Source organism: Scomber japonicus, chromosome 7 (assembly GCF_027409825.1).
Source record: "Scomber japonicus isolate fScoJap1 chromosome 7, fScoJap1.pri, whole genome shotgun sequence".
In the NCBI taxonomy this organism is placed as follows: domain Eukaryota; kingdom Metazoa; phylum Chordata; class Actinopteri; order Scombriformes; family Scombridae; genus Scomber; species Scomber japonicus.
In genome coordinates, this window is record NC_070584.1 from 1,249,105 (window position 1) to 1,276,722 (window position 27,618).

The 27,618-nt window shown below is 41.4% G+C and overlaps 1 protein-coding gene across 1 annotated transcript; it reads left to right on the forward strand.

The window, feature by feature from the left end:
- Positions 1-47: 47 nt before the first annotated feature.
- On the forward strand, positions 48-27,618 carry LOC128361731 (uncharacterized). The gene is made up of 6 exons (XM_053322279.1): positions 48-1,670; positions 4,802-4,975; positions 10,132-10,328; positions 14,322-14,466; positions 22,894-23,199; positions 27,460-27,618. Exons 1-6 carry the CDS (start codon positions 48-50, stop codon positions 27,616-27,618), a joined length of 2,604 nt encoding a protein of 867 aa, XP_053178254.1.

A 27,618-nucleotide genomic window follows, 5' to 3' on the forward strand; every position in this document is an offset into this window, starting at 1 on the left:
AATATAGCGCATGCGCGCTGCCGGAGGACTGCTTCACAGACCGCAATATGGCGAGAATGCCTGCCAGCGGAGATACGGAGCAGGAGCAGATGAGCTGCCCCGAGAGGAGCAGGGATGAAGAGGAGGAGGAGGAAGATGAGGACGAGATCCAGGAGGTCCAAATCACCGGAGAGGAAGAGGACGAGGAGTCCGATAAAGATGGTGTGGAGCAGGAGTGGGAGTCAGGGAGCACAGTGCTGGACCACAGCGGTTCCGCCGCGGAGACACCAGCGGTCGTTATGCGGAGTATGGACCGAGGAGAAGAGGAAGGGGATGCGGACCCCTTCAGCAGCAGCATCCCCGCTGGGCTGGACTCTCACCTGGAGGGAGACCTTCAGCCCTCAGAGCGGAACAGACTGAGCGAGAACACCCGTCTGGCCACCCGTTACGCAGTGAGAATCTTCAGGGAGTACCTCAGTGAGAAAGCCCAAAGTCCAGACTTTGAAACTCTGGACAAGGAGGCGCTCTGCGCGGTGCTGCGCTCCTTTTACGCGGAGGCGCGCTCCAAAAGTGGCCAGTTGTACAGTAAGTCATCCCTCATCAGCATCCGGAGCTCACTGAACCGGTACCTGAACGAGCCGCCCTACTGCCGCACCTTGGATCTCACCAAGGACCCAGAGCTGCGCAGCGCCAACCTGACCCTGGCTGCGGTCATACGGAGGCTGGAGGAACAGGGTGCGGGTCCAGTGGTGCAGAAACAAGCCATCACGCGCTCGGACCTGAGGAAACTGTACGAGTCCTCAGTGTTCAACACTGACACTCCGTTTGGACTGCTCAACAAAGTCTGGTTCGAGACCTGCATGTATTTCTGCACCAGGGGCCGAGAGAACCAGCGGGAGTTAGAGGAGGACTCGTTCGGTCTAGCTGTGGATGAGGACGGGAGAAAGTTCGTGTATTTTAAAGCTCTTGGACCTTATCACAAGTCCCGCTCCGCCGCCTGGACCAAGAAGCGTCCCGACTCAGACGAGGACACCCTGCCGAGGATGTACGAGACCGGCACGGAGCTGTGTCCGTACGCCAGCTTCGTCCGGTACGTTTCTAAACGGAACCCGCTTTGCAGGGCGTTCTTCCAGCGGCCCCGGGACCACTGCTGCGCGAGCGACGTGACGTGGTACGAGAACAAAGCCATAGGTAAGAACCTGTTGGGCACGAGGATGCAGATGTTGTCGCGTGCCGCCAAGCTCTCCAAGACCTACACCAACCACTGCATCGGCGCCGTCTCCATAGCAACGCTCAACAGCATCGTGGGCGCCACTGGCTCCAAGCAGACGACGACGCTCTACGTTGCCTCGGAAACGGTCAACGGTCACGCGCAATCCCACCTCCAGCTCGTGATCCCTTACCTGCGCCGGGTCACAGATGACGAGGACGTGAAGCCGCAGAGAGCAACATCAGCAGCATCAGCAGCAACAACAACCATAAACACATCAACTACGACAACAGCTGTGAGGAGAGTGAGTGCAGAGGAACACCCGGGGGCTCCACTCTACAAGAAGCTGTGCGTGCGCCCCGGGACACGCGCAGAGTCTCCTGTGGAACAGAAGGAGAGCGAGCCGCTGCACGCGAGAGCACAGGAGTCCCATATTCATACACAGCCAGCCGTCCGGTCTCCAGTCAGCGCTCCCACACAGGTAACACACTGACCTCTATGTCATCCTGTCTGGATTTATAGCTAGATTATAGCCTGGCAGTGTGTGGAACTCGTGCGTAAAATGCGCCGCAGGCTACAAGGGGATTTTTTTTGTTAAACATTCTCAGACAAAAATGTAAAGACATGCACCAGTCAAAGAAAAATGAAGGAATGAAAGAAAAGCGAGAGAAAAGAAAAAACAAAACAAAAACATTCCCATTCATCATCCCAATTATTAAACATAACTATAGTAGTAGTCATGATACATGTAATAGTCATGATGAATACAACAACAACAACAATAATAATACAATAATTGCATCACTTTCACAGTTAATGTGGTCATTCATTTGGTAATGATGTCCACACACACACACACACACACACACACACACACACACACACACTCACACCACCTAAAGAAGTAACTGAATAAAAGCCTTTTTATGAAGTAAAAATCTATTATTGACTCAGAAACACTTTCCTTTGCTATCTCAGCCTCCACAATGTTCACTTGTATGTGTTAATATAAAAATAGTAAAGATATATTTTCACATGTAAACCAAAATATAGATTTAATAATTAGTTTTCAGAAAGGTGAGTATGTTTTTAGTGCCATGTTGGGAATATTCTGTTACAAGTAAAAGTCATTGATCAAAAATGTACTAGCATCAAAGTACATTTAAAGTACCAAGAATAAAAGTAGTCATTTTGCAAAGTGGCCCATTTTAACATGATATACATTATGTCACTTTAATGTTGCAGCTGTTGAAGTGCTTTTTCAGTAGCAGCTGCTGGAGCTGTTCTTTTTTTTCTTCATATATGCAGATATGTGTGTGTTTCTATAACTTGACCAATATTGGATGTTTAAGCAGATGCAAATGAATATCTGACATCAATATCATCAACCAATTATTATTTCTTTACATGAACACAGCGTAAACAAACATATTTGATAGGGATGCCTAAAATGTCTGTAGAGAGATTTGTAGTGAGTGGGACATTTTATAGTGTAAAAAGAATCATTTATGGGCCCGGTCTCTTTTCCACTCTAATGGTTTCTCCTAGTCGACTGATAATAATCTCCAGCAGCTATGTCCTGACACATGTTTTTCTGACATTTTTCTGGCAGTGGTGCAGAAAGGCATCCTCATTATTTATCCCACCTGCAGAACTCTGATTGGTTGAGTTATTTCTGCAGCTGTCAATGAGCCCTACAGCAGAACTCCTTGAAGCACTCAACACATCAGAGATCTGAGAGGTGAACGAGAGGTTATCTAACATTAGGCTACTAATGACCCTATGTGCTGTAACTGTCAATTGGACAACTGTATGAATGCTAACAAGCACAATAGTAAGATCTTTGAGTTGTAGAAATATATAGACCAAACAATCCTGTGATGCAATAATCATTAAAATATGTCATATAGATTCCCAGCAGACACTGAAGAGCAGAACAAGCAGCAATGATTTCTCACTGGGACTTGTCTTTCTGTTGCCATGGGTAACTATACCTGCTGATGAATTTACCCACCATGCACTATGGTAATGGCCCAGGGTAAAGAGTGCTTGTTCTTCTATATACACACACACACAGACACACACACTAATCTGACTGTGTATGTATCAGATATGAACCATTGAGTCCAGCTTTACAGTTTGTCTGCTTGTTTTGTGATTATTGAACCTCCGTTCAGTCTCTGTACACTCACTGTGTACACGTCATGTTTCAGCAGTGAATTCTTTTACATCCAACTGAAATATTACACAACAAACAACAAACAGTGAATGTAAACAGATGTGCTGTCTTTATCCATGTGCAGCTTCAGTATCATTCATTGTTATAATACCCAAATGTTGTCTTGATCCTCATCATCCACTCCTTGTACCTGTTGGCTAGAGTTAACCCTAACCCTAACCCTTTATTCATCCCCACCTCCATTAGACTTTTGAACAGCATAGACATATATATGAATGTACTATACAGGTTTTTAAATCATATCCATTTTAGATCTTGTGTTTTGTTATTTATTGAATTTCTTCTTGTTTTAGTCTCATTTAAGAGCAAGAGATATTCAAGGGCTTTTTTATTGATAGTAACACAGTAGGTGGCAACGCTGAAGGCAGTGAAATTTGGCATTTTTGAACTCAAGTTCCAATTAGAGCATGAAATAAATACTGACATTTTTTTTAAGGAGAGAGAAAGGAAAAAGAAATGAGATGCAAACTTAAAATATACTGTCTATACAAATGTACAGTATAGCACCAAAGTGATAAAACATTGTCACCATGATGTGAGCACTCTCTCTGCTACTGCTCTTTCTCTACATCTTTGCATTTTTATTTATTTAGTACATTATTTACCTTGTACCTCATTTGATTGCTGTTGTTTAGATGGTGTGAGTTGTTAATCATAAGCAGTCTGTGTGGTCTCATGGTCCAAAACAAAATTTCTCTTCAGGGGAAACAAAAGCTTGTTAAGAGAGTAACAGGAGATGAAACCAAACACAGGACACAGGAGCAGCAGGAACTGAAGAATAACTTCATTTAGCCTCGGGAGCAAAGCAAAACTGAACTGGACAGAACAAAAGTGAACAACACAGAACAAAAGGATCCACTAGGACTAGGTAATGAGGAGATGAGATGCAGGTGGAGAAACTCAAGTGAGGGGGGGAGGAGATGAAATGGGAATGGAAAAGAAGCTGATAGACTGAGGAAAACACAGGGAAGAGGGGATTGATGCAGGACAGGTTTGTGGGTCGGCCAACATGAAGTCCGGCTGGGCATCAGCAGGGACTGTCAAATGGAGGTCTGGTAGTACCACAGCAGAGGCAGACAACTGCTGAAGCTCTGATGAAAAGTGTGTGGAGATGGCTGACTGTAGAAGGAGGAGGTTGGCTGACTGTAGAAGGTCTTTGTGGAGGTCAGCAGGTCAGCCTGAGGAGCCAGGGAAACATGAGGCTGAAGCACAATCACAGGAGACTGCTGCAGCTCAGGAGCCTGGTTTACTATGACCCAACAGAAACAAGAGATTGTTGCAGGTCAGTAGGGACAGACCTCGGTTCTCAGTAGAGGTGCAGAGTAGCAGATACTCTGAGGTGCTTACCTGCTCATACCCCTTTTTCCACCAAGCTGGAGCTGGGGACCATGTCTCATTTTCAAAACTTCTCTGTACAGCAAGGTGAGTCCCTTCAAAGGGTGAGACCTCTGGACATCATGGTGGCTGGCAGGCACAACACTTGCAGACTGGGGGGAAAGGGTGCTCCAGGGAAGTGCTGGGAGACTCCAGGGAAACTTGGGAAGCTGGTATGATGGACTTGGGAAGAACAATTGCATTTCTATCTGAAGAAAATCTGTTAAACTAAGGGTCCTTTTTTACCAGGACACAGCAGGCTTGGTTCTTCATTTATATCCCATGTAACTCCAAAATCATGTCAGGAAAAAGGCAAGCAGGCCTGGAACGTCTGCAGTCTATATCTGGCCTGTTCATACTGTCATGAATGGAGACGGGATAGAAAGGTGCAGGACCAAATGCAGACTCAAGAGACAGGCAGGAGAAATGAGAAGTAAAAGAACAACCTAAAGCTTAGAGGTCGCAACAGGAGCTAGTCCAAAGTTCAAAGTGGCAACTGGCAAGACAGATGATAAACAGGCAAAAAGGTTCAAACCACAGGAGTGTCCAGATTGGATCAAGATGGCTAAAAAGCCTGTGCAGCAGGTGTAGAGAATTAGTGAGTGTGGAGTTGGAGAGGTGTGCAGATGAGAGTGATCTGGTGGACAGCTTGAAGATGTCAGGTCTGGGAGTTGAAGAAGGGGAACATGGTCTGGGAGAAGTGAGCAGGAGGCTGGAGATGAGAGAGAGACGGACTGAGGAGCAGATGGTGACTGGATGGTGACAAAGCTATCTTATCTTATTCATTATCATTATGAGGAAATGAAGTGTGATACATAGGAGACCAGGTTAGTCCACCCTCCTCCTCCTCCTCCTCCTCCTCCTCACCGACAACATGTTGCACATCTAAGTTGAGATATTGGTTGGTGTGAATGGATTATGTGTCTCTGTTTAATCATCTCACTGCTTCCATCTTTTATAACAATGTTTAACACTTCCGTACCAATGTTTATGCTGCTTTAGGGAGGCTGACCGGTTTAGGGAGGAAATAAAATATGAAAAATCCTAATAAGTTAAAAGACCTTCATAAATCTTATTGGGTTTTGGCCAACGTTTCTGAAAATGTGATATGGTGGTAGGTGAATTGGGTGGAACAACTCTGTACTAACAGGCAGCACATGATCTTTTGAAGTGTAATCACATTTTTATTGGTTATATGTTGTTTTTTAATGTGTAAATGCAGTCAGGTGTGTAGTGCTCTCTAGAACACACACTGTATTCTACAGGAAGCAGTCAGAAAAGCAGCTGGAAAGCTTTCATTGGGCTTTATTTCTGACTTCTTTTTTTTTTGGGTTGTATTTGTGTGGTTACGATGTGGCACATTATTGTCCGTATGAATGCATGTTTGAAGTGAGAATGGAAACATATGTACATCCTCACTTTTATTGTTGGGTTCCTACTTTTGGTGCATTCACATTTGTATCCCTCCTTTTTAATAATGACTCTATTGGGAAATGCTGTTTTGGGCCACAGGGGATTTTTCTTCACTGCAAATGAAAAATGGTCAGTGAGGCAGAGAGGTGGCGCCGCATCAGCTCTCTTAATACATTCATGGTTTCGGTTGTTTCACTTTTCTGTCAGTGTCACAGTTCCTGGGGTCACATGGCTCTCAGCGACAGAAAAGCCGCCAGTCAAGTGGAAGGGGGCGGGACGATAGCTCAAACGGCAACATGGCAGTTCCTGTAAACCTGATATTTTGGCTTCACTCTGCATAGCAGCAGGATGTGTTGATGCCACATTTATACTCAGTTAAGGGTCCTCACTGTTTTTGTTCACTCTCACTGCTTTCAGTCTGCGTTCCAGCAGCAGCAGGCAGCTGTTTACCATGAAAAAGCTCTAATAAAGCCACTGTACACACTACCTTCTCAGCACCAAACAGCAGACACACAGCTAGTGGACATAATGGAGCATTTAGAAACTAAACATGTATATTTTTCTCAGGTAAAGAACTGACCAGAGAGGAGGAGAGTGAAAACTGATACAGAGTTCAGAGTATAGTCTAGAGCAATTCTCACTTGTTTTCAGACTTTTCACTATCAGCTCACAGAATTGATATTACCTCTCATGAGACTCGTTTATTATTCAACAGAAAAGAAAACTACTAAAAGGTTTGACAAGAGCAGTTTGGAGCAGGAAGAAAGCAAACAGCAGAAGAGTGTAGAGGGTGGAGGAGAGCTGCTGAGTGAGAGCCCAGGGGACCTTTGTTCCCGGCTTGTCAGGCACTGGCCTCCTACAGAGCTGCCAACTGCCTCTTTCTGAGCTTAATGCGTTGCTTCACGCCAGGCACCTGGCATTGTTAAGTAGCCTACAAGGCAATCTGGGATAGCTGGTACTCTGGCAGAGCAAAGTCATATGTATGTGCCTGACAGACTGTCCTTGTGTTTCTGTACTTCCTGCCAGGCTTCTGGCATCATCTGCCATTCCTGAGGCTGCCATGACAGCTACGATTCTAAATCATCAGCACTTCTCCAAAACTTCACCTTGTGGGTAAAGCCTGGCAGCCACATGACAGCATGTCAGAGGGATGGTAGCCTCGGAGTCACGTACCTGACAGACGGGGACAATCCCCCCCGAGGCCTGACACATATAGAACTTTTGATCAACTTCAGGGCCTCAAATGTTTTCAAGCATATTAAGTGCTGTCTGATGTTTGCTGGCTCATAAAAAAGTGAACAAATGCAGTCAGTAAAAGTACATAAGTATGAGTGATGTAGTATGCAGTATTACAGTAAAAGTACTGCAGTATTATGTGTTATGTAGTAAGCAGTATTACAGTAAAAGTACTGCAGTATTATGAGTGATGTAGTATGCAGTATTACAGTAAAAGTACTACAGTATTATGAGTGATGTAGTATGCAGTATTACAGTAAAAGTACTGCAGTATTATGAGTGATGTAGTATGCAGTATTACAGTAAAAGTACTGCAGTATTATGTGTTATGTAGTATGCAGTATTACAGTAAAAGTACTGCAGTATTATGAGTGATGTAGTATGCAGTATTACAGTAAAAGTAGGCTACTGCAGTATTATGAGTGATGTAGTATGCAGTATTACAGTAAAAGTAGGCTACTGCAGTATTATGAGTGATGTAGTATGCAGTATTACAGTAAAAGTACTTCAGTATGATGTGTTATGTAGTAAGCAGTATTACAGTAAAAGTACTGCAGTATTATGAGTGATGTAGTATGCAGTAGCCTATTACAGTAAAAGTACTGCAGTATTATGAGTGATGTAGTATGCAGTATTACAGTAAAAGTACTGCAGTATTATGAGGATGTAGTATGCAGTATTACAGTAAAAGTATTGCAGTATTATGAGTGATGTAGTATGCAGTATTACAGTAAAAGTACTGCAGTATTATGTGTTATGTAGTAAGCAGTATTACAGTAAAAGTACTGAAGTATTATGAGTGATGTAGTATGCAGTATTACAGTGAAAGTACTACAGTATTATGAGTGATGTAGTATGCAGTATTACAGTAAAAGTACTGCAGTATTATGAGTGATGTAGTATACAGTATTACAGTAAAAGTACTGCAGTATTATGAGTGATGTAGTATGCAGTATTACAGTAAAAGTAGTGATATATTATTATATATGACATCATTAGATTATTAATAGTGAAGCATCCAGCTACAGTTAGTTAGTTAGTTTATACTACTTTATATACAGTTAGCTAGTTTACACTACTTTATATACAGTTAGCTAGTTTACACTACTTTATATACAGTTAGCTAGTTTACACTACTTTATATACAGTTAGCTAGTTTATACTACTTTATATACAGTTAGCTAGTTTATACTACTTTATATACAGTTAGCTAGTTTACACTACTTTATATAAAGTTAGCTAGTTTATACTACTTTATATACAGTTAGCTAGTTTATACTACTTTATATACAGTTAGCTAGTTTACACTACTTTATATACAGTTAGCTAGTTTACACTACTTTATATACAGTTAGCTAGTTTACACTACTTTATATACAGTTAGCTAGTTTATACTACTTTATATACAGTTAGCTAGTTTATACTACTTTATATACAGTTAGCTAGTTTACACTACTTTATATAAAGTTAGCTAGTTTATACTACTTTATATACAGTTAGCTAGTTTACACTACTTTATATACAGTTAGCTAGTTTATACTACTTTATATACAGTTAGCTAGTTTATACTACTTTATATACAGTTAGCTAGTTTACACTACATATAAAGTTAGCTAGTTCAGTCCAGTGGTTCCCAACCTAGGGGTGGGGCCCCTCCAAGGGGTCAGCAGATAAATGTGAGGGCTGCTGAGATGATTAATGGGAGAGGAAAGAAGAAAAAATTAAGTTCTGATCCACAAATGTGTTTTCAGCTTTTGGACTTTTTCTCTAATCTTTGATAATATTGATATTTGAAATATTGGATCATTTGAAAATTTATTGAAATGAAAACGTGAGAAATTTAGAGGGAAAAATCACTATTTGGTGGAGCTGTTAACAACTCCACCAGACATCTGAAATGTGAGCTGACTACATACTGCTTTTTGTAAGAAACCACTGGTTTCATCTTTAACAATGTGTTGTATTTTAAAAGCTTGTTATATTACCCATTGGCATCTAATCCTTATCTCCTTCTGTCTCAGGTAAAAATCAAAAAATCAAAAAATATATATATATATATCATTTCAAAAGTTTCACTGCTGGACACAAGAGGTCTCCTCCTTAACTGTAAAGTCAATCCACTGGAGGCTTCAAGTTTCCACATTACTTGTGGAAGTAAATCTCTATATACTTTTATGAATATCACAGTAATATTTAAGCTTTACCCAGTCATTCTGATTTGAAACATACTCTTGGGAAAATAAGGTGTAAAAGTAAGATGTATGTTTCAATGTATCAGAAACATTCAAGTGTCAGGGAGTAAAACAGTAACAACGACCTGAAAGATACTAAAATATAGGAGTTTTTTAAAAAACTGAACTTAGAATCTCAACCACGTTGGTGTAAGCCTATGTTTAAAACTTTGTGCACCACTCATCAGCCCCCACAGTCATATCATCCCATATCTAGCAGGTGTGGGATGATGTGGTCAGCTATGACACTGCTCTATGCATCAAACATCTCTGCAGGTTGAAAATAAGTGAAAGTTCTTACAGGATGATATTTATTGGACATCTAAATGCCTAATTACCTTCTGTCAACATCACTGCTACTTTTACCACTGAACTTCTACTTTGATCTTGGTATGACCACTGTGTGTGTGTGTGTGTGTGTGTGTGTGTGTGTGTGTTTGGTGTCCCAGGACAGTAGTGGAAGCAGCAGCAGCAGCAGCATGATGAGTCAGCAGCTGGTCTCTGTATCTTCTGCGTCTCCGCTGAGCTCGGCCGGCATCCCCACCCCCGCCCAGCTCACCAAAACCAATGCACCTGTCCACATCGATGTAGGAGGACACATGTACACCAGCAGCCTGGCCACGCTCACCAAGTATCCTGAATCACGGTGAGAGAAACTCGCCCACTAAAAAAAACAAAAAAACATTCTCTTCAGATAGCACTGATTAACTCTGATTAACACACTAAACAACTCACTTAAAGTGAAAGTGCTCAGTAGCCTGAGAAAAGGCAAAAAAACAACGTCTTACTATGCAAATTAAGTACGTTATAAGTGATGCATGACTTTCTCTTTAATTTACATTTAATTTAAAATATTCAAAAATTAGTTTTCAGGTTATTCTGGTGCTGCAGTAATGGCTTAATTTTTGTTTGGTTTGTGGCCAAAAATTGTGACCTTATCCTTTAATGTTTCATTGGTGGATTATAACATATTCATATATAAACACATACACTGGTTTGTAATGGATTATCTCCACAATTCAAGAGGATTTAAAAGGAGCAGTTAGTGGATAAAGTATTGAATGGATAAAAATACCTAAAAACTGACCAGATAATAAGAAAACTGTCCCTCAACGTATGCCTTCAAAGTGTTTTTTCAACTCAGGTGAAAATTTAGAGATTGCTTTCAAGCTATCTGATCCATTTTGAAGGATTTCCTCCCTTAAAATTCTTTGGAAATACAGATCTTTATAGGCACATACAGTACTGTGCAAAATGTTTAAGGCACTAAAAGTAAAGTGAAAATGCTTTCAAATAATATTGATAAATTATTTTCATACATAGATGTCCTCATGACTCACTGCTTCTCTTGACCCATGAAGTCATTTTTACCTTTGCTCCTGATGATGGTGTTTTAATAAGTGACTATGTGGCCTATTTGGGTGACTGTTGGTGCACACATGTTGCTTTGAACACTGAAATGTAGTAGAGGTGATTGTCAGAGCACTTTAAAGCTGCCAAATGGCATTCGGCATGTCTGCCATGTTAAACTGATTGTGTAACTGTCCTCATTAAGTCCAGTAAGTGCTGCGGGACCATTAACTTTAACCACTTAAAAGCTTTTCACATGCAATGTTTCTCATTCTGCCTCATACTAATCTGTACTTGACTCTGACAGCAGCTTATTAAAAAAGAAAGAAGAAATAACACATTTTTAAATAGTAATAAATCACACCACTGCTCAGTTCAGCACCCTCAGTGATTTCTGTGACTATAGTCTTACTTGGTCTGATATGACAAAGAGCATTATAGTGCCTAATTTAACTAATGCACCATGTTGAGATCAAGTATTTTTGTAATCTGGTGCCCATACCAGCAGTAAATTGCAAGACGACATAATTTATCTGAGCTTTCCAAAACTGCTACTGCTCATCATTGTTAAAATATAATGATGTTTCATGACATGACAATGGGCGAGGGACTGTATTTGGTAACTTCCATAAACATCCAAAATAGCCTCCCTATGCCTCTCTGTGAGGCTGTAGAACCATGTGGATTTTTTATATATAGACTAGGGCTGTCGAAGTTAATGTGTTACAACCATATGGTAACTTCATTTACCTTAAAGCCCGTGTAAAGTAAGAATAAATATGTGTTTTGAGTTTGACATACCACAGAAGTGTATTGTTAACCACCCTGCCAAATTTGAATGATTAAAAAGTTGTGTAAAACTCAGCCTTTTTCTCTGCCCCCAAACACTGTGAGAGTGCCCGCCGAGTTCACTGAAACCCCGCCCCCTACCAAGTGTAACCTGTCAATCAAAGTCACTACCAGAAACATGGACGCTAGGTTGGAGAGCTTTCTGCTGCTAACTCAGCTGCTAGCTCGGCGGCTAGCTCAGTGGCTAACTTGGCAGCTAGCTCAGCTGCTAGCTTGGCGGATAACTCGGCGGCTAACTCAGCTAACTGGCTAACTGTAGACTGTAGTAGTAGTAGTAGTGTGTGCTGAATGTATTTATACCTCTACAGCAGCAGGGGTGGGTTTCGTGGCGGTGATTTTCAGACCCGCCCACTAAATCCTGAACACAGAAATCTTGAAACAGTTTGTGAATCCTAGCTCCACAATTCAAATCTAAATGGTTGAAATGCTTTTACACAGTTTTTAGAAATACATTTGAATATGTAGAATATTTATTAAAAGCTATATATATTTTTTTTAAATAATACACCCATGGGGTGTTTTGAGGGGTACAGAATGAAAGTATTGCTTTTCCATAAAAAAAAAATTTAGTCTGAATTAATAATAAAAATTTTTTTTGACAGGTTCCCCAATGACATTCTGTGTACACTGTACCAGCCAATTAGCGGCCAGAATTGCGGGTTGCCAGGGTTGTCTGTTGTTCCGGTGCAGCTACTGTAGGCTGGCACTGGGTGAAATGGAGTTGTAAACAAACAGAGCCGTGTTGGACTTACTAAAATCAGCGTTTTTTGCTCTCAAGTACAACTTTTCATCACAAAACTTCGAAGGTAAGACAGAATATCTGTTAGTCGCTGTAAATAAGTGGTTGTTTACCTTTGTATTCTTTGGCTGCTGGTTCACTGAGTTTTTAATAATGGCCAGGGTCTTAGCTTTCATATGAGATGCTATTTGTTTGTGTACCATGAAGTATCAAAACGGTAGCAATGGAAATGTGGAGAGTGGGTTGACTTTCTGACGCTATTCGGATTTTGATATTTGATCATTAATATGCTTGGTGTTTGAGTTGTGTTTGGTGTGTGTAAAAATGACTTATGTGCTTGTAGCGGAGTTTCTCCTATTTAATCTGATGTGCAGTATGACTGTATTGCTACATAATTAGGGCAGTGTTTTATGCCTTTTTCTGCGGAGAGTCTCAAGGTCTCTTAATTGGGGGACTTTGGAGGTTTAACTGCTACTCCCACTGCCGTTACAATGTAATGTACCTCGGTGGTTTCAAGTTAGTTACAGCGAGGGTATGTTCGCTTCCTGTTTTCAAAATAAAAGCACCAACTCTATCGTTATGGTTTTCTTAATAATAAAAGGCAACGGGTGTTTTATTTTGTGAAAATGACCGGAAGTGCGTTACTCGCTACGGCTAACTTGAGTGGCTCCGAATTCGCAGGAACAAAACTTTGAGCAGATGTTATTTGGACAAATTAGCGTCACATTGTGGATCTAAAGGGCTACTTTCTCACCTAAAAAGGTTAGACATGTGGATAAAGTGGTATATTTACAGAGTTAGAGCTAAAATAATATCCGCTTCAGCCTGCTGATTTCAGCTTGGGTAGGAACGAAATGCATTGTGGGTTATCTTTTTACTGACTGGTCTGCTCACGCCGATCAGGCTACAGAAACAAGCAATCATTTTGAGTTGGCAGCTAGCTAGCTAATCGATTACACACCACTCAAAGAAAGACTTCCAGTTGAAGACTGGCTAACGTTAAATACTGTTGTAAAATTAATTGGTCGAAATTAGTCGTTACCCTGTATGATTCATCACTTGACATGGCGCAGGCTGATCGATTGACACACTCGGGAACGAACCTGGCAACCCGACTGCTGGAATTATTTTTGGTTGTTGCGACTACGATCTCGAGACACTAGATGGCGGTGTTCTGCTCATTCTCCATATTCAACCTTTCATGTGTTTAGAAGAAAATGTCTGAATTCACTTTACACAGTCTTTAATTTGCAACATAAAAATTATAAATTTCGAATAAAGTCACAAAAGTAAAAAAAATGTAGTATCATGTAGTATCCTCCAATAACTCTCTAGGGTTTCAATTGTGAATTTCCAAGTATTTTAATGAGTGCCCGATAAAGGGTTAACAGGATTAAGGATAGAGGACCATCAGAGTTTCATTCTTTTAAAAACTGTCCAGGCTCATGGTTGGAAATGCAACATTTGGAAACATTGGTCTCCTTTGGCAAAGTCCTCTGTTGGAATTATACCGTCCACCCAACCCTGGCTGAACATCCTTTTAATCCTGGGTCTTTATTTAGTCCACCTCCTTCTACTTTTCAGCTGTCAGCAGTTGCAGGTGTGACTGAACCTTCAGCTGCTGCAGCATATTTTAGGACATCTGTGGCCAGCAGCTGCACCAACACTTGCTTGGTATTTCTGTCTTCATGTCTGTTTCAGGATCGGTCGTCTGTTCGATGGAACGGAGCCCATCGTGTTGGACAGTCTAAAGCAGCACTACTTCATCGATCGAGATGGCCCCATGTTCCGCTACATACTCAACTTCCTCCGGACCTCCAAACTCCTCATCCCAGATGACTTCAAAGTGAGTGTCTGTCTAGAGCTTTGATCAGGTACTACCACAGTATATCACTGCAGTGTGTCTGAACAGTCCCAAACCACAGGGAGAGCCATAAACAGATCAATGACCAAGAATGTTTGTGAGAGGAGAGATTACAACAGTCCAGGGACACTTACGAATCATTTAAGTATACTGTTACACTTCACTGAGCCTTGTTTACAGTCACACAGTTGCAGTATTAGCTAGGGGTTGAGGGGCCTTTCATAAGGACACCCTAGTGGTGGTAATGAGGAAGGGGCATCTGCTGTTCTTTGTTGTTTTGAATTAAACATAAAAATGACTGCAGTTAATGGGCTTAACGCAAGAACTTTAAACCACCTGACTGGTCATTGGGAGCACAGGGAGATGTCTCGTTGGGCTGGTTGACATTTTGGCGCCCATTATACTAAAACGAGTGAGTGAGATGTGTCAATGGCACAGCAGCCAACCTAATCGATTTCTTTTAGATTTTATGATTTGTATTGGCATATTTTGGTGCATCAACTTCAACCTTTCAGAAGGTGTTGAAAACTTTGTTCATTCCAACTTCTGCCTCTGTTTTTCCCTGCTGGTCTCTGTCCAGTATCATGTTGTGTTGCAGCTGACAGCATAACATTGCCTACTGTAGACTATAATATTCTCTCCTCTAATATCCACCTGTCATATAAGTCATGGACCACTTTTTTTTTTTTCATGGACATTTTTTTCAGCATGTAACTCCAAATCAAAGCATTCTCTCTTGATTTCTATCACACTACAGTGCTGCCCTACATTATTGTATTAATATTATCAAATTATTTTGGCTCCCTGGGGCTTCCGGTTGACCATGTAAGCGAGCGGACGTGAGCTTCAGGTCTCCCGATCACTTTTGCTGATTTTTTTTATTTAAACATCGGACTTTCTCCTAACAAACTATCTTAGCGCATTGTTAAGTCACTTCGGAGCGTTTGGTACCACGATGAGCAACTCTAAACATAAGAAGAGCAACGTTGGTGGCGCACAAACCCCAGCAGCGACGCGAGGTAGCACTTCCATAGCTAGCAAACTTTTGGCTATGGCAGGTAATGCGGCTACCTCCAAGAGCAATGATGCTAGCTCACCTGCCCGGGGCGACTCCACCGACACCATCTCCATGTCGCAACTGGTGGCCGAACTGTCGAAACAGAGAGCCGGTCTGAAGGATGATCTTTCGGAGCTGATACAAGAGTCACTAAAACCACTCCAGACAACCATGGATGTCCTCCAGGAGACGGTCAGCGCCTTCCAGACCCGTTTAACAGCCACGGAAGAACTTGCTGGAGAAAATTTTGAACGACTGACTTCAGTTGAGACCACAATTAAATCCCTCCAAACACAGAACCAAGAACTGTTGGACCGCGTAGACGACATGGAAAACAGGTCACGTAGATCCAATTTGAGGATGGTGAACATCTCGGAGGGGAGCGAGAACGGAAAGGACCTGGTCAAGTTCATCTCCGAGCTGCTGGTTGAATGTACGGGCCCCGAGCTATTCACCGAGCCGCCTGAACTGGAGAGGGCTCACCGTTCACTTGCCCGGAGACCGGATGAGGGGAAACCAGCCAGACCGTTCATCATACGCTTTCTTCGTTTCCAGCAGAAACATAGGCACAGGTTACTTCTTGTTTTATCTTGTTCTAACACTGTTTTGGATTACTGGGGGTTCTGCTGGGGTTATGGGTTTACTGAGTAAGTGTTCTTTTTTTAAATCTCAAATCTACTTCTACAAGTGTGTTTTTACTATTTCACTGCATATTCATGACTGGAGGTACCTTTTTATATTCTTTTGGGAGTGTATGTGGGACTGTGATGCAGCGGGTCAGATCTCTCCCAAGTTGATATTGATAAATCTCATACTATGAGTAAGACACAGGACAGTAACCATGGTACTACAGGGGAAAATGTAAGATTCATATCGTGGAATGTTAAGGGGTTAAATGGGCCGGTAAAGCGGGCTAGAATATGCACGCACCTTAAATTTTTAAAATGTGAAATTGCTTTTTTGCTAGAAACGCATTTAATGATTCGCGATCAATTCAGATTAAAAAAATCGTGGGTTGGTCAAGTTTTCACTCGGGCTTTGATTTGAGGTCCCGGGGCACAGCAATCTTGATTCATAAAAAAACGCTCTTTACTGCTACAAATATTGTATCTGATCCACACGGCCGCTTTGTCATCGTTTCTGGATCTCTCTACCATAGACCGGTCATATTAGTTAACGTATATGCACCTAACTGGGATGATGAGAATTTTATGGAAAAAGTAACCTCTTCCATACCTGACGTTAATTCGCACAGCTTAATTTTTGGTGGAGACCTGAATTGCACAATTAACCCCTCTTTAGACCGTTCCAGCCCCAAATCAAAGACCCCCTCCAAAATGGCTAGAATATTGTCATCTTTTATGCACCAAATTGGATGTTCGGACCCTTGGCGCTTTCTTTTCCCTCAAAGTAGAGTTTTCTCCTTTTTTTCGCCTGTCCACCACTCTTATAGCAGAATTGACTATCTTTTCATAGACAACGCACTACTTCACTTAGTTAAAAACATAGAATATTCTACCATAGTTGAGTCTGACCATGCTCCGGTTATATTAGACCTCTCCTTTCCATTTAATATCTCTGACCGGGCCCCTTGGAGACTCGACTCTGCACTACTGACAGATGATGCCTTCTGCCAAATGATCTCAACAGCCATTGATAATTTTCTAGACACCAACAGAAAGGATGATGTATCACCATCCTTGCTCTGGCAAACTTTCAAAGTAGTAATAAGGGGGGATATCATTGCCTACACATCTAGGTTGAATAAAGCTCGGAGGCTAGAACAAGAACGACTTCTCAGCGCCATAGCGGAAATAGACAGTCAATACTCTGCCACTCCCACTCCGGAACTCTACAAAAGCAAGCTAGATCTTCAAGCCAGATATGAATTATTATCATCTGAAAGAACGGAACGTACATTACTGAAATCACGAGGCTTTCTCCATGAGCATGGCGATAAGGCTAGCAGACTGCTAGCGCATCAACTAAAACGTAAGTCTGCCGACCAACAAATATCGCAAATATGCAAAGAAAATGGGGAACTCACTACAGACCCCCTTGAAATTAACGACACCTTTAAAGCTTTTTATTCAAAACTTTACACATCGGAAGCACCCACTGACGACACCAATATGCGCAATTTCTTTTCAAACTTAAAGGCCCCTGTCATTAATTCTGCACACAAAGCAGAACTAGATCTGCCCCTTAGCCTAACAGAAATTTGTAATGCAATCTCTGCTATGCAAAGTGGCAGGGCCCCGGGCCCCGATGGATATCCGATAGGGATGTCCCGATATGACTTTTTCACTTCCGATACGATACCGATATTGTAGCCTTGAGTATTGGCCGATACCGATATCAATACGATACGATATAGGCACGAATCATACATATATTTATTCCTTATTTTGTTGTGTGGAATGTTAGAAAAGGCTTGATAAAGTGATGTTACTGTTACTGTTACTGATGTTGTAGTGATATAACAGAAAACAATAGTCAGCAACAGTAGGTATAGGAAAAACTGACCCATTTATTATTAACCAATTGGTTACATAAATTTTAACCTTCAACATAAGAGTATTACCTCAACAAATCCAATAAAAACAAAATGTTATATTTAAAGTGCAAAATAACCACTGGTTACCAACATCATTATACAATTGAATAGAATAAATTAAATTTTAAAGTGCAAACAATTCAAGTTCACTCCAGTTATTTTTTTTACTGTCAGCATATGTTGGAAACAACTGTGGGCAGGGACAAAAACAACAACAACAACACAATATTGTCCACTGTCCAACTGCTCTAAGTTAAGAGTTCACACAGCTCCAGTTTCACTGACTGACTGTGCCCAAAACAATGTAGTAATTACTCTTAGTCTTCACTGAAGAATAGAGTGTAAACACAATAAACATATCACTCTAATAACAAGAGCATAAAACAAATAATAATCAGTCAGTGCTGACTACCCTTACTACTCCTCCTCCTCCTCCACTTTCTGCAGTCCGAGCATAATGTGGAGATTTTTTTTTTCACGCGAAAATCCTCATGTTCTTTTTTGTGGTGTTTTTTCAAATGTGCGATGAGGTTGGTTGTATTGAACCTTTCCGGTTCTGTCCCTCCACGGGACACTTGCGCCTGACAAATGTTGCATTTAGCTGCAACGTCTTTGTCCGAGTTTACAGTAAAATACTTCCACACAGCCGACATCACTACACCTTGCTGCAGGCACACACGTTGTCGTTGTTGTGATCACGTGGGCTGTGCATGCTGGATCAGAGACGCTCTTCTTCCGCGGCCGGCACCAACGTTAATTAAGGGGCATTACCGCTACCTACTGTGTTGGAGTGTGATCAAACCAGAGTCACCTATTATTATAGAAGTGCTGGAGCGGTAAATGGACAGCTTATATCGGAGCGTTTATATCGGAGTTTTTAGATTCAGTCCGATAAAATCCGATATTCACTTTTTTGGCTGATATCGGACTGATTTCCGATATCAATATCGGATCGGGACATCCCTAATATCCGATTGAATTCTACAAAAAATTTGCAGCCAAATTAACACCACTCATTTTAAACATGTTTAGTGACTCGTTTGGATCCGGGGCCCTGCCACAGACGCTAACTGAAGCTTCCATAACCCTTATACCAAAACCGGGAAAGGACAGAACACAATGTGGATCATACCGGCCCATCTCGTTGTTAAACTCTGACATCAAGATGAAACAGGTTTCATGTCTGGTCGTCACTCGTTCTCTAACATCCGAAACCTCTTCAACGTCATATATTCTCCTTCATCCGGGGAGGTACCAGAAGTGGTTATCTCCCTGGATGCGGAGAAAGCCTTCGATAGAGTGGAGTGGGTTTATTTATTTGAATGTTTGCAGGCGTTTGGTTTTGGACCCACTTTTATTGCCTGGATTAAGCTCATGTACGCTTCTCCAAAGGCTTCAGTGGTCACGAATGGCAAGCGATCCAAATTTTTCTCACTATCAAGAGGGACACGCCAGGGGTGCCCTCTAAGTCCGCTCTTGTTTGCACTCGCAATCGAGCCTCTGTCAATCATGTTAAAATCCTCCTTGGACATAAGAGTGATCTCAAGATGGGGGAGGGAGCACAAGCTGGCTTTATATGCTGACGACTTACTTTTGTATGTGTCTGAGCCGCTGCAGTGTGTCCCTCACATAGTCCAATTATTGCAAAATTTTGGTGTCTTTTCGGGTTATAAGACTAACCTTACAAAAAGTGAGTGCTTTCCAGTGAACGACTTGGCCCTAGCAATCTCGCAAGAAGACCTCCCATTTCGCCTCTCCAAATCTGGCTTCAGATATTTAGGAATCAATGTTACACAGACTTTCTCTAAATTGTACAACGAAAACTTTGAAACTGGCTTCGCTCACCAGAGATGTCATGGTGTGATATTGAAAATGAGTCATGCATCTCGACTTCGCTCCCTGCCCTGGTCATGTCGAGTTTACCTCTCTCAGCCTCTCTCTACACCTCCAACGCTGTTGTTACCAACACTCTACGAATTTGGTCACAATTTCGAAACCATTTCAATTTATCTGACTTCTCTCATCTGGCTCCAATCTGCAATAACCATCTTTTTGTTCCGTCCAGACTTGACAATACCTTTGCCCTGTGGAAAAGACTTGGCCTCTCCACATTCAAAGATTTTTACAGTGAGGGTATTTTCTCTACTTTTGACCATCTCTCTTGAAAATTCAACCTTCCTGTCTCCAGTCATTTCAGATACTTCCAGGCCAGACATTTTATACAAAATATAGACTCTAACTTCCCCAATGCTCCTCAACCTACTGCCATAGATGACATCTTCCAAATCCCCTCCAACCCAAAAGGTTTTATTTCAAGAATTTACTCTAACATTTCATCTATCAAAGTAACTCCTCTCAATAAAATTAAAGAGAAATGGGAGAGAGAATTTGGGGAGGTTATACCTGAGGAGACCTGGACCGAAGCCTTAAAGAGAGTTAACAGTACAACCTCATGTGCAAGGCTGGGTGTTATTCAGTTCAAGGTATTACACCGTACCCACCTCTCCAAGTCTAGACTGGCCAAATTTTATTCTGATGTTGATGAGACCTGTATTAGATGTTGGGCGGCTGAAGCAACATTAACACACATGTTCTGGTCGTGCCCCTCTCTCTCAGAGTACTGGTCGGCAATATTCAGTATTCTTTCACAGGCACTATCTCTAAACTTGCAACCCAACGCTTACACTGCCGTCTTCGGTACGGTACCAATGGAAGAGCAGATTTTGACCAGACATAAAGACATTATTGCATTTGCCACCCTTCTTGCTCGCAGAAGGATTTTGTTACTCTGGAAGTCCTCCAAACCGCCCAGCATCTCCTTATGGTTGAGTGACATTATGCTTTACTTAAGTCTGGAAAAGATAAAACACACTCTTAGAGGGTCAAAAAATCTGTTCTACACCACCTGGGATCCAGTAATTTCTTTCATTAACGAACTAAAAACCCTCCCTGACAGTCCATGACACCATGACTATTATGGTTTTTGTGGGATGATATATATATATATATACATGACAACGCTTGTCTAGTGCAGCCTCCTCATCTACTCCCCTTTTATTTTATTTCCTTTATTTCTTTTTTCTTTTATTTCTACATGACCTCCATTCTATTTTTTATTTTTCTCTCTGTTTAAACACTTGTACAATTTGTTTTCCTAAAAACACTGTAACTTCTATTTATATGTATCTTACACTACTCAGGTTTTTGTTTGGTTAGGGGTGGGGGGATGGGAAATTTGTGTTCACTTGTGTTCTGTAAAAGAAAATGTTTGTCTTTTCTTATATGATGGTCTCTGCATTATCTTCAATAAAAAGATAGTACAAAAAAAATATATATATTTTGGCTCCCTAATATGGACATTTTAGAGGTGTTGATTATGCTCATGCTCACATCTCACAAACATGGACCTCCTGATGAACTGGCCACATTCATCAGGCTGAAATGAACGATTTACACCAAGGTCGGGCAGTCAAGAGAGTTTGTTAAATTTGAGTTGAATCTGAAACATTTACACCAGCAAACCTCACAGAGAAAAGTAAGAGAGTTTTAGGATAAAAATACAGAAATGTTCTTGCATGAAGCCAAATATATTGCCTCAGCCTTTTACACAGAACCACTAGGGATGAAAAATGAATCATAGAAGCTCTAACTGTGTATTCACTCAGCTGCTACCTCGAGTTTAGTATCTCAGCTGTTTTGAACATCATTATCAGTTATTTCTATCTCAGTGGAACATTTACTGATTGATGGGAGATGTATTATTTGTTTTGGGCACAAACACACCAGCCAGCATGTCCATGTGGGCCCCACATGGATTAAATGCGGACTACGTGGATACTCAGTGGGCATTGGCTTGAAATGGGCAAATTTTACAGGTCCCACATGGTTTCAGTAACACGGGCCCCACATGTGAAGCCTACGTGGGCTGACTGTATGAGCCCCATAAGGGATGTAAGTGGGCTTAGTGGGCATAGGCATAAACAGGGCAAATTGTAAGGGCCTCATATTGTTTCAGAAACATGGGCCCCACATGTGAAGCCCATGTGGGCTGGCTAAATGGGTCCCATTTAAGGTCCATTCTGATTAGACCATATACTGTATGTGCAAACATATGGGGCCTACATGGGTCTCACCCATTTGGGTCCCACCTGAAACCCAGTCAGAACCCACTTGAAGCCCATATGGGCAAACACAGGTGAGGCCACCATGGAAACTGCTGACAAACCCGCTTGGGACCCATATTTGCACCCCAAATTTAGGGCCCCACATGGACATGTTGGCTGGGAAAAGTATGTAGGTAACAATAACACCTTGGGAACTTACTCAGCCTTGGGGAAAACAGATCTTTCCTCAACATGTTTCCCTTGAACTTTCCCCAAAATTTCTCATACCACTGTAAGACAATCCTGTGGTTTGTATACATATATATATATATGTATACATACACATATTTTAAACACACCAATCCCTGAAAAGCTAGTACAGAAAACAAGATATTTAAAGTGAATTGCTATATTGCTGTGTTGCTCACACTGCCAGACATACTTTGTCCAATACTGTTGTCATGGGGATGCAGAGTGCAGATTCTGTAATGACTTGGCATAGTTTAGTCATGTGTACCCTCGAATTACGAAAATGTTGAATACATAACCGAACAAATGTATGTGTATGTGCTGTAGTGTTTCTATGCATCTATGGGTAACTCTGCATGTACCTCTATATTTTTACGAGCTTCTGTCATGTGTGCGTGTCTCTGAGCTTTTCTTTGTGTGTGTGTGCACTGTGTGTTTTGCAGGAGTACTCCCTGCTGTATGAGGAGGCCACTTTCTTTCAGCTGGCTCCTCTGCAGGCCGAGCTGGAGCACTGGAGGAGTGAGCGAGAACGTAGGCGCGTGTGCAGGGAGAGCGAGTGTGTCGTGGTTCACGTGGCTCCAGAGCTGGGCGAGAGGATCAGCGTGAGCGCCCTCCCCGCCGTCATCGAGGAGGTTTTCCCCGAGATCATAGACAGCATGTGCAATTCTCTAAACGCCAGCTGGAACCACAACTCCACACACGTCATCTGCTTCCCGCTCAACAGCTACTGCCACCTCAACTCTGTACAGGTACAACACACATACAGGGTTTCTTCTGAAAGGGGACATATATAATTCACATTTACAGGTCTATTTATCTTATACTGGCCCTCAGTTCTGCTTCTGTCTCTTAACAGGCATTCTTAGCTCCTGTCTCTTTAAGGCCACCCATCCCATGAGCTCACTCTATTCTTATTGGTCAACTTCCGGAAGGTTACGTCAGCAAACCATGAAACACATTATAGTGGCAAGATTTCACTACTATTTCTCGTTCTTTGCTCGAAATTTCAACTTCTTAAAGTCTGTGTAAAGTAAGAATAAATATGTGTTCTGAGTTTGACATACCACAGAAAAGTGTGTTGTTAACCACCCTGCCAAATTTGAATGATTAAAAAAAATCACAAATATATGAAATTAGGCTTCAAAGTTGTGTAAAAATCAGACTCTTTCTCTGCTCCAAAACGCTGTGGGAGTGCCTGCCGAGTTCTCTGAAACCCCGCCCCCTACCCAGTGTCACCAAAGTCACCACCTCTACCAGAAACATGGACACGATGTCTGAGAGCTTTTTGCTGGTAGCTCGGCAGCTAACTCGGCTAACTGGCTAACTGTAGACTGTAGTAGTAGTAGTAGTGTGCTGAATGTATTTATACCTCTACAGCAGCAGGAGCGGGTTTATGCTCATTTTTAGACCCACCCACTAAATCCTGAACACAGAAATGTTGAAACACAGTTAGTGAAGCCTAGCTCCACAATTCAAATCTAAATGGTTGAAATGCTTTTTACACTTTTTTTAGAAATACATTTATGACCTATTTATTGTGTTTAAAAGAAAATGTCTGAATTCACTTTACACGGTCTTTAAATACTGTACATCCCATCCGAAATACAACAGTAGAAAACGCAACAACCTCTTAAAAAACCTTAGCAACTACCTTAGCAACCAAGGCAATGGAATGTCAGTCATTTGTGGGAATGCACAATGAAGCATTCAGGGCAGGTTGAAGCCCTGTTTTTGGACTTGCAGGAAGCATTTCTACATACGTCCACCTCAACTTTTGGAACTCCTACCATGTTTAGCATCTGACATCATAACAGGCTATAAATAACAGAAAACCAGAAAAAGCATAATACGCTCCTTTTTAAACTCAACAGCAGGGTTTTTAAAGCACTCATGGTAAAGCATCGAAGCAGAGTCCTACCTGGATTTGGATGCCTATAGGTGATGGTCGACCTGTAAATTTAGATGAAACAGGTGAAAAATACCCAACTGTTTAATTTCGGGGGTTGGGATCAGACACATGCGTACCACAGGTCTAAAGTGCAGATATTATTAAAATGTAATATACGAAAACATAAAAATATCTATTTTTACAGTATTCTGGTGATTCAAGTTGATAAAAGCTTTTTAAAATCATGTAGTTTATTCATGCATCCACTTACACTGCAGTCATTGAAATGGATCCTGAGGAGTTGACAAAAAGCATAGTGGACATTTTTTTTTATCCAATGTAATAGATTAATTGTCATTGGTTTTAAGCACAGCAGGTTAACATAACAGGATCTGTGCAGGAAGTTCTTCTTACTGATTTTGTTGGAACTACCAATAATGAAGAAATAGCATTCAAAAATCCAACATAAACAATCTCCTCAAGTGCGTTTCGATGAGAGTGCAGCTCATCTGCAGCCAACTAACCCTGGATGTTCTCTGGATGTTCTCTGGATGTTCTCTGGATGTTCTCTGGATGTTCCCTGGCAGTGGATGCGTAGCAGTTGTGCTGCAGCTCTGTGTCATCCTCAGCGACGGTCCAAAGCTTTTCTTCAGCAGTCTGTCATTCAGCAGACTTTTTTCTAGTATCGTTTTAGCATCTTTTTGTGTTTTACAGCATGTTGAACTTGTTGACAGTTCATTTGCGATCAATGTGCTGTAGTAACAGATTCACAGAATTCTGCTCTTATTTTACTCGTTTCAATTACAGTAGGAGACACAACATGCTTGCTTTGTAATGGTATTTCCTGAATCGTGTATAAAGCAAATGGAAGTATTCTTTCTGCTTGACAGACATCAGAGGAGTGAAATGAACAGAAAAACTAATTTTACTATATGCTTATTAAACTCAATAACAAATGATTTGCATCAGTAAATATTGAATTCATGTCAACTGACAACATTTCAGCATTTAAATACATTTTCAGGTGAAGTTCTGCTTCATGCACGTCTAAAGAACTGCTCCATCAAGAGGAAAAGGAAGTGACTCAGACTTTAGCGACAGGACTAAACTGTGGGAATGTACTACAAATGATGACAGTCAAACAAATAACATGCTACAATGGAGATAAATTGATGGCTGTCACATTTTATTATGGGATGTCTCTGTGTCTCAGGGGGAATCTCAGTCAGTCAGAGATGTAGTATAGAGGAACAGAAGACTCCTGAGGGCCAGCTGAGATAATGTCACCATGTGCTCTGCAGTGGGAGGCGAGGGAGAGAAAACTAATGGACTACTTCTGAAGTAGTTTATGTTTTAGGCCAAAGAGGCTGAGCGTCACATGAATTTTGCCTACAGTAAAAGATGAGTGACCCTGGGCCCCTGAGCCCCTTGGCCCCTGGGCCCCTTGGCCCCTGGCTGGGCTATTGTTAGTAACACATTTCTACTTAAACACACACAAAAACACTGCAGACTAGATCATTATATCACATGTTTATGTAATGAAATGATTGATCATTATTCTTTATGTAACAATCAAAAGCACTTCATTTTATTTTGTGTTTCTTCTTTTAAAGAGATGTAGTGATTACACCAGGTACAGTAAAGCTGTTTCATTCTGTGTTTTTACACAAACTCATGTTGAAAATAAAATATCATGTAGTGCTCAGGTAGCTGTGTGGTTCCAGTGTATTCCACATATATCTGCAACATCCCTCTATTCAAGTCAGGCAAGGGAATTTTGTTGCATGTCATTGCCATTTTTCTCTCCCCTTGTTTCCTGTCAGCCTCTTCATCAGCAACCCTCCAATAAAGTCAAAAATGCCCAAAAACATAATATAAAGAAAGAAAATAGAACTATATTTTTCTTAGGAATGCTGGGAAATGCTTTTTCCTGTCTGAAATTGCTCAACAGTGATTTATTTTAATGTAATCCAAAAGAAATCCAACACACTACTATGCAACACGTACTCATGTTATAGATGTTTCAGTCCTCAGACCTTCATCAGATAGAAAGCTCCTACAGACACCAGAACCACATTTATGTAAATGTAAACATAGCCTGAAGAAAAAACAGCATTCAGAGCAATTCTGCACTACTTCTACACCAACTTTGTAGCTCTTTATATCCTAATGTAATCCAAAATTCATCAGTTTTGACAAAAATGTTCTCACCAAAGTAATTGCTGAGCTCTTGGAAGAGCGGTTTCCTCTAAGAGACGTGCCAGTAGTTCTGAAACGTTGCTTCCAGCAGGCTTATTTGAATTACAGCCACCATAATGGATGCTTGTTCCTGCCGTCATTGGAGGGAACAGCTGTGCCTATATAGACATTATGCTCATTTGAAAACTTGTTTTGGAGTTTTTGAATGAGTCATATCTTTATTGGCGGACTGTACTGGCATTCACCTTTTTAAAAGAAAAGTCTGGTGATGTTCTTCCTGTTATGAACTGATCCACTAACATGTATTATGTGTGTGTATGTATCAAAGTCTGGGACAATCCAGTCTGTTGGACAGATGAACAGTTTTTGTTCTTCAGGCTTTGTCCAACTTAAAATAAACCACCAAATTAAAAGTCTCAGCTTTATTTTGAGCAGCTTTACATCAATATATTATTAATTACGTTTAAATGTGAGTCACTCTGTTGCAATGAGTGACATATTCCTTCATTACCATAAACATACACACACACACTGCAGTTTATTGTGATTCAGTCTCTCTCACACAGACACTGTCCTCCCTGCCAAAAATACACACTACAATACCAAATATGTATTCACCCGCTGCTGAAAATAGTTCCCAACATACCCACTGTTTCCTCCTGTTTGGTCTTTTGTTAAGAACTGCTGACAACACCAATAATGTTTAATATTAATATTACTTATTCTTTAACGTGCTGCATTTCTGCCGCAGTGTTTTGTTTTTTTTGCTTCTACCACTGAAGGATGCTCAAGTCACAGATTTTCAGATTCTACACAGTATGAAAGTTAACGTCTCGCTCCATGGCTTCTTCTCATGCTTCACTCTTGTGTTGTTGTTGTTTTGTGTGCGTGTGTGTGTGGGTGTGTGTGTGTGTGTGTGCAGGTGTTGGAACGGTTACAGCAGAGAGGATTCTGGATCACAGGCTCATGCGGTGGAGGCGTGGACTCTTCTCAGTTTAGTGAATACATTCTACGAAGGGAGGGCCGAGACAGCTGGCAGCCCCCCACCCTTATAAGAATCAAACAGGAACTGCTGGACTGA

What these genes read in the sequence shown, in the direction of transcription:
- LOC128361731 (XM_053322279.1), top strand. Translation starts at nt 48, where the DNA reads ATGGCGAGAATGCCTGCCAGCGGAGATACGGAGCAGGAGCAGATGAGC. An exon ending in ACCAAGTATCCTGAATCACG is followed by an intron (nt 10,329 to 14,321) that starts GTGAGAGAAACT and finishes TGTCTGTTTCAG; the next exon opens with GATCGGTCGTCTGTTCGATG. An exon ending in GCCACCTCAACTCTGTACAG is followed by an intron (nt 23,200 to 27,459) that starts GTACAACACACA and finishes GTGTGTGTGCAG; the next exon opens with GTGTTGGAACGGTTACAGCA.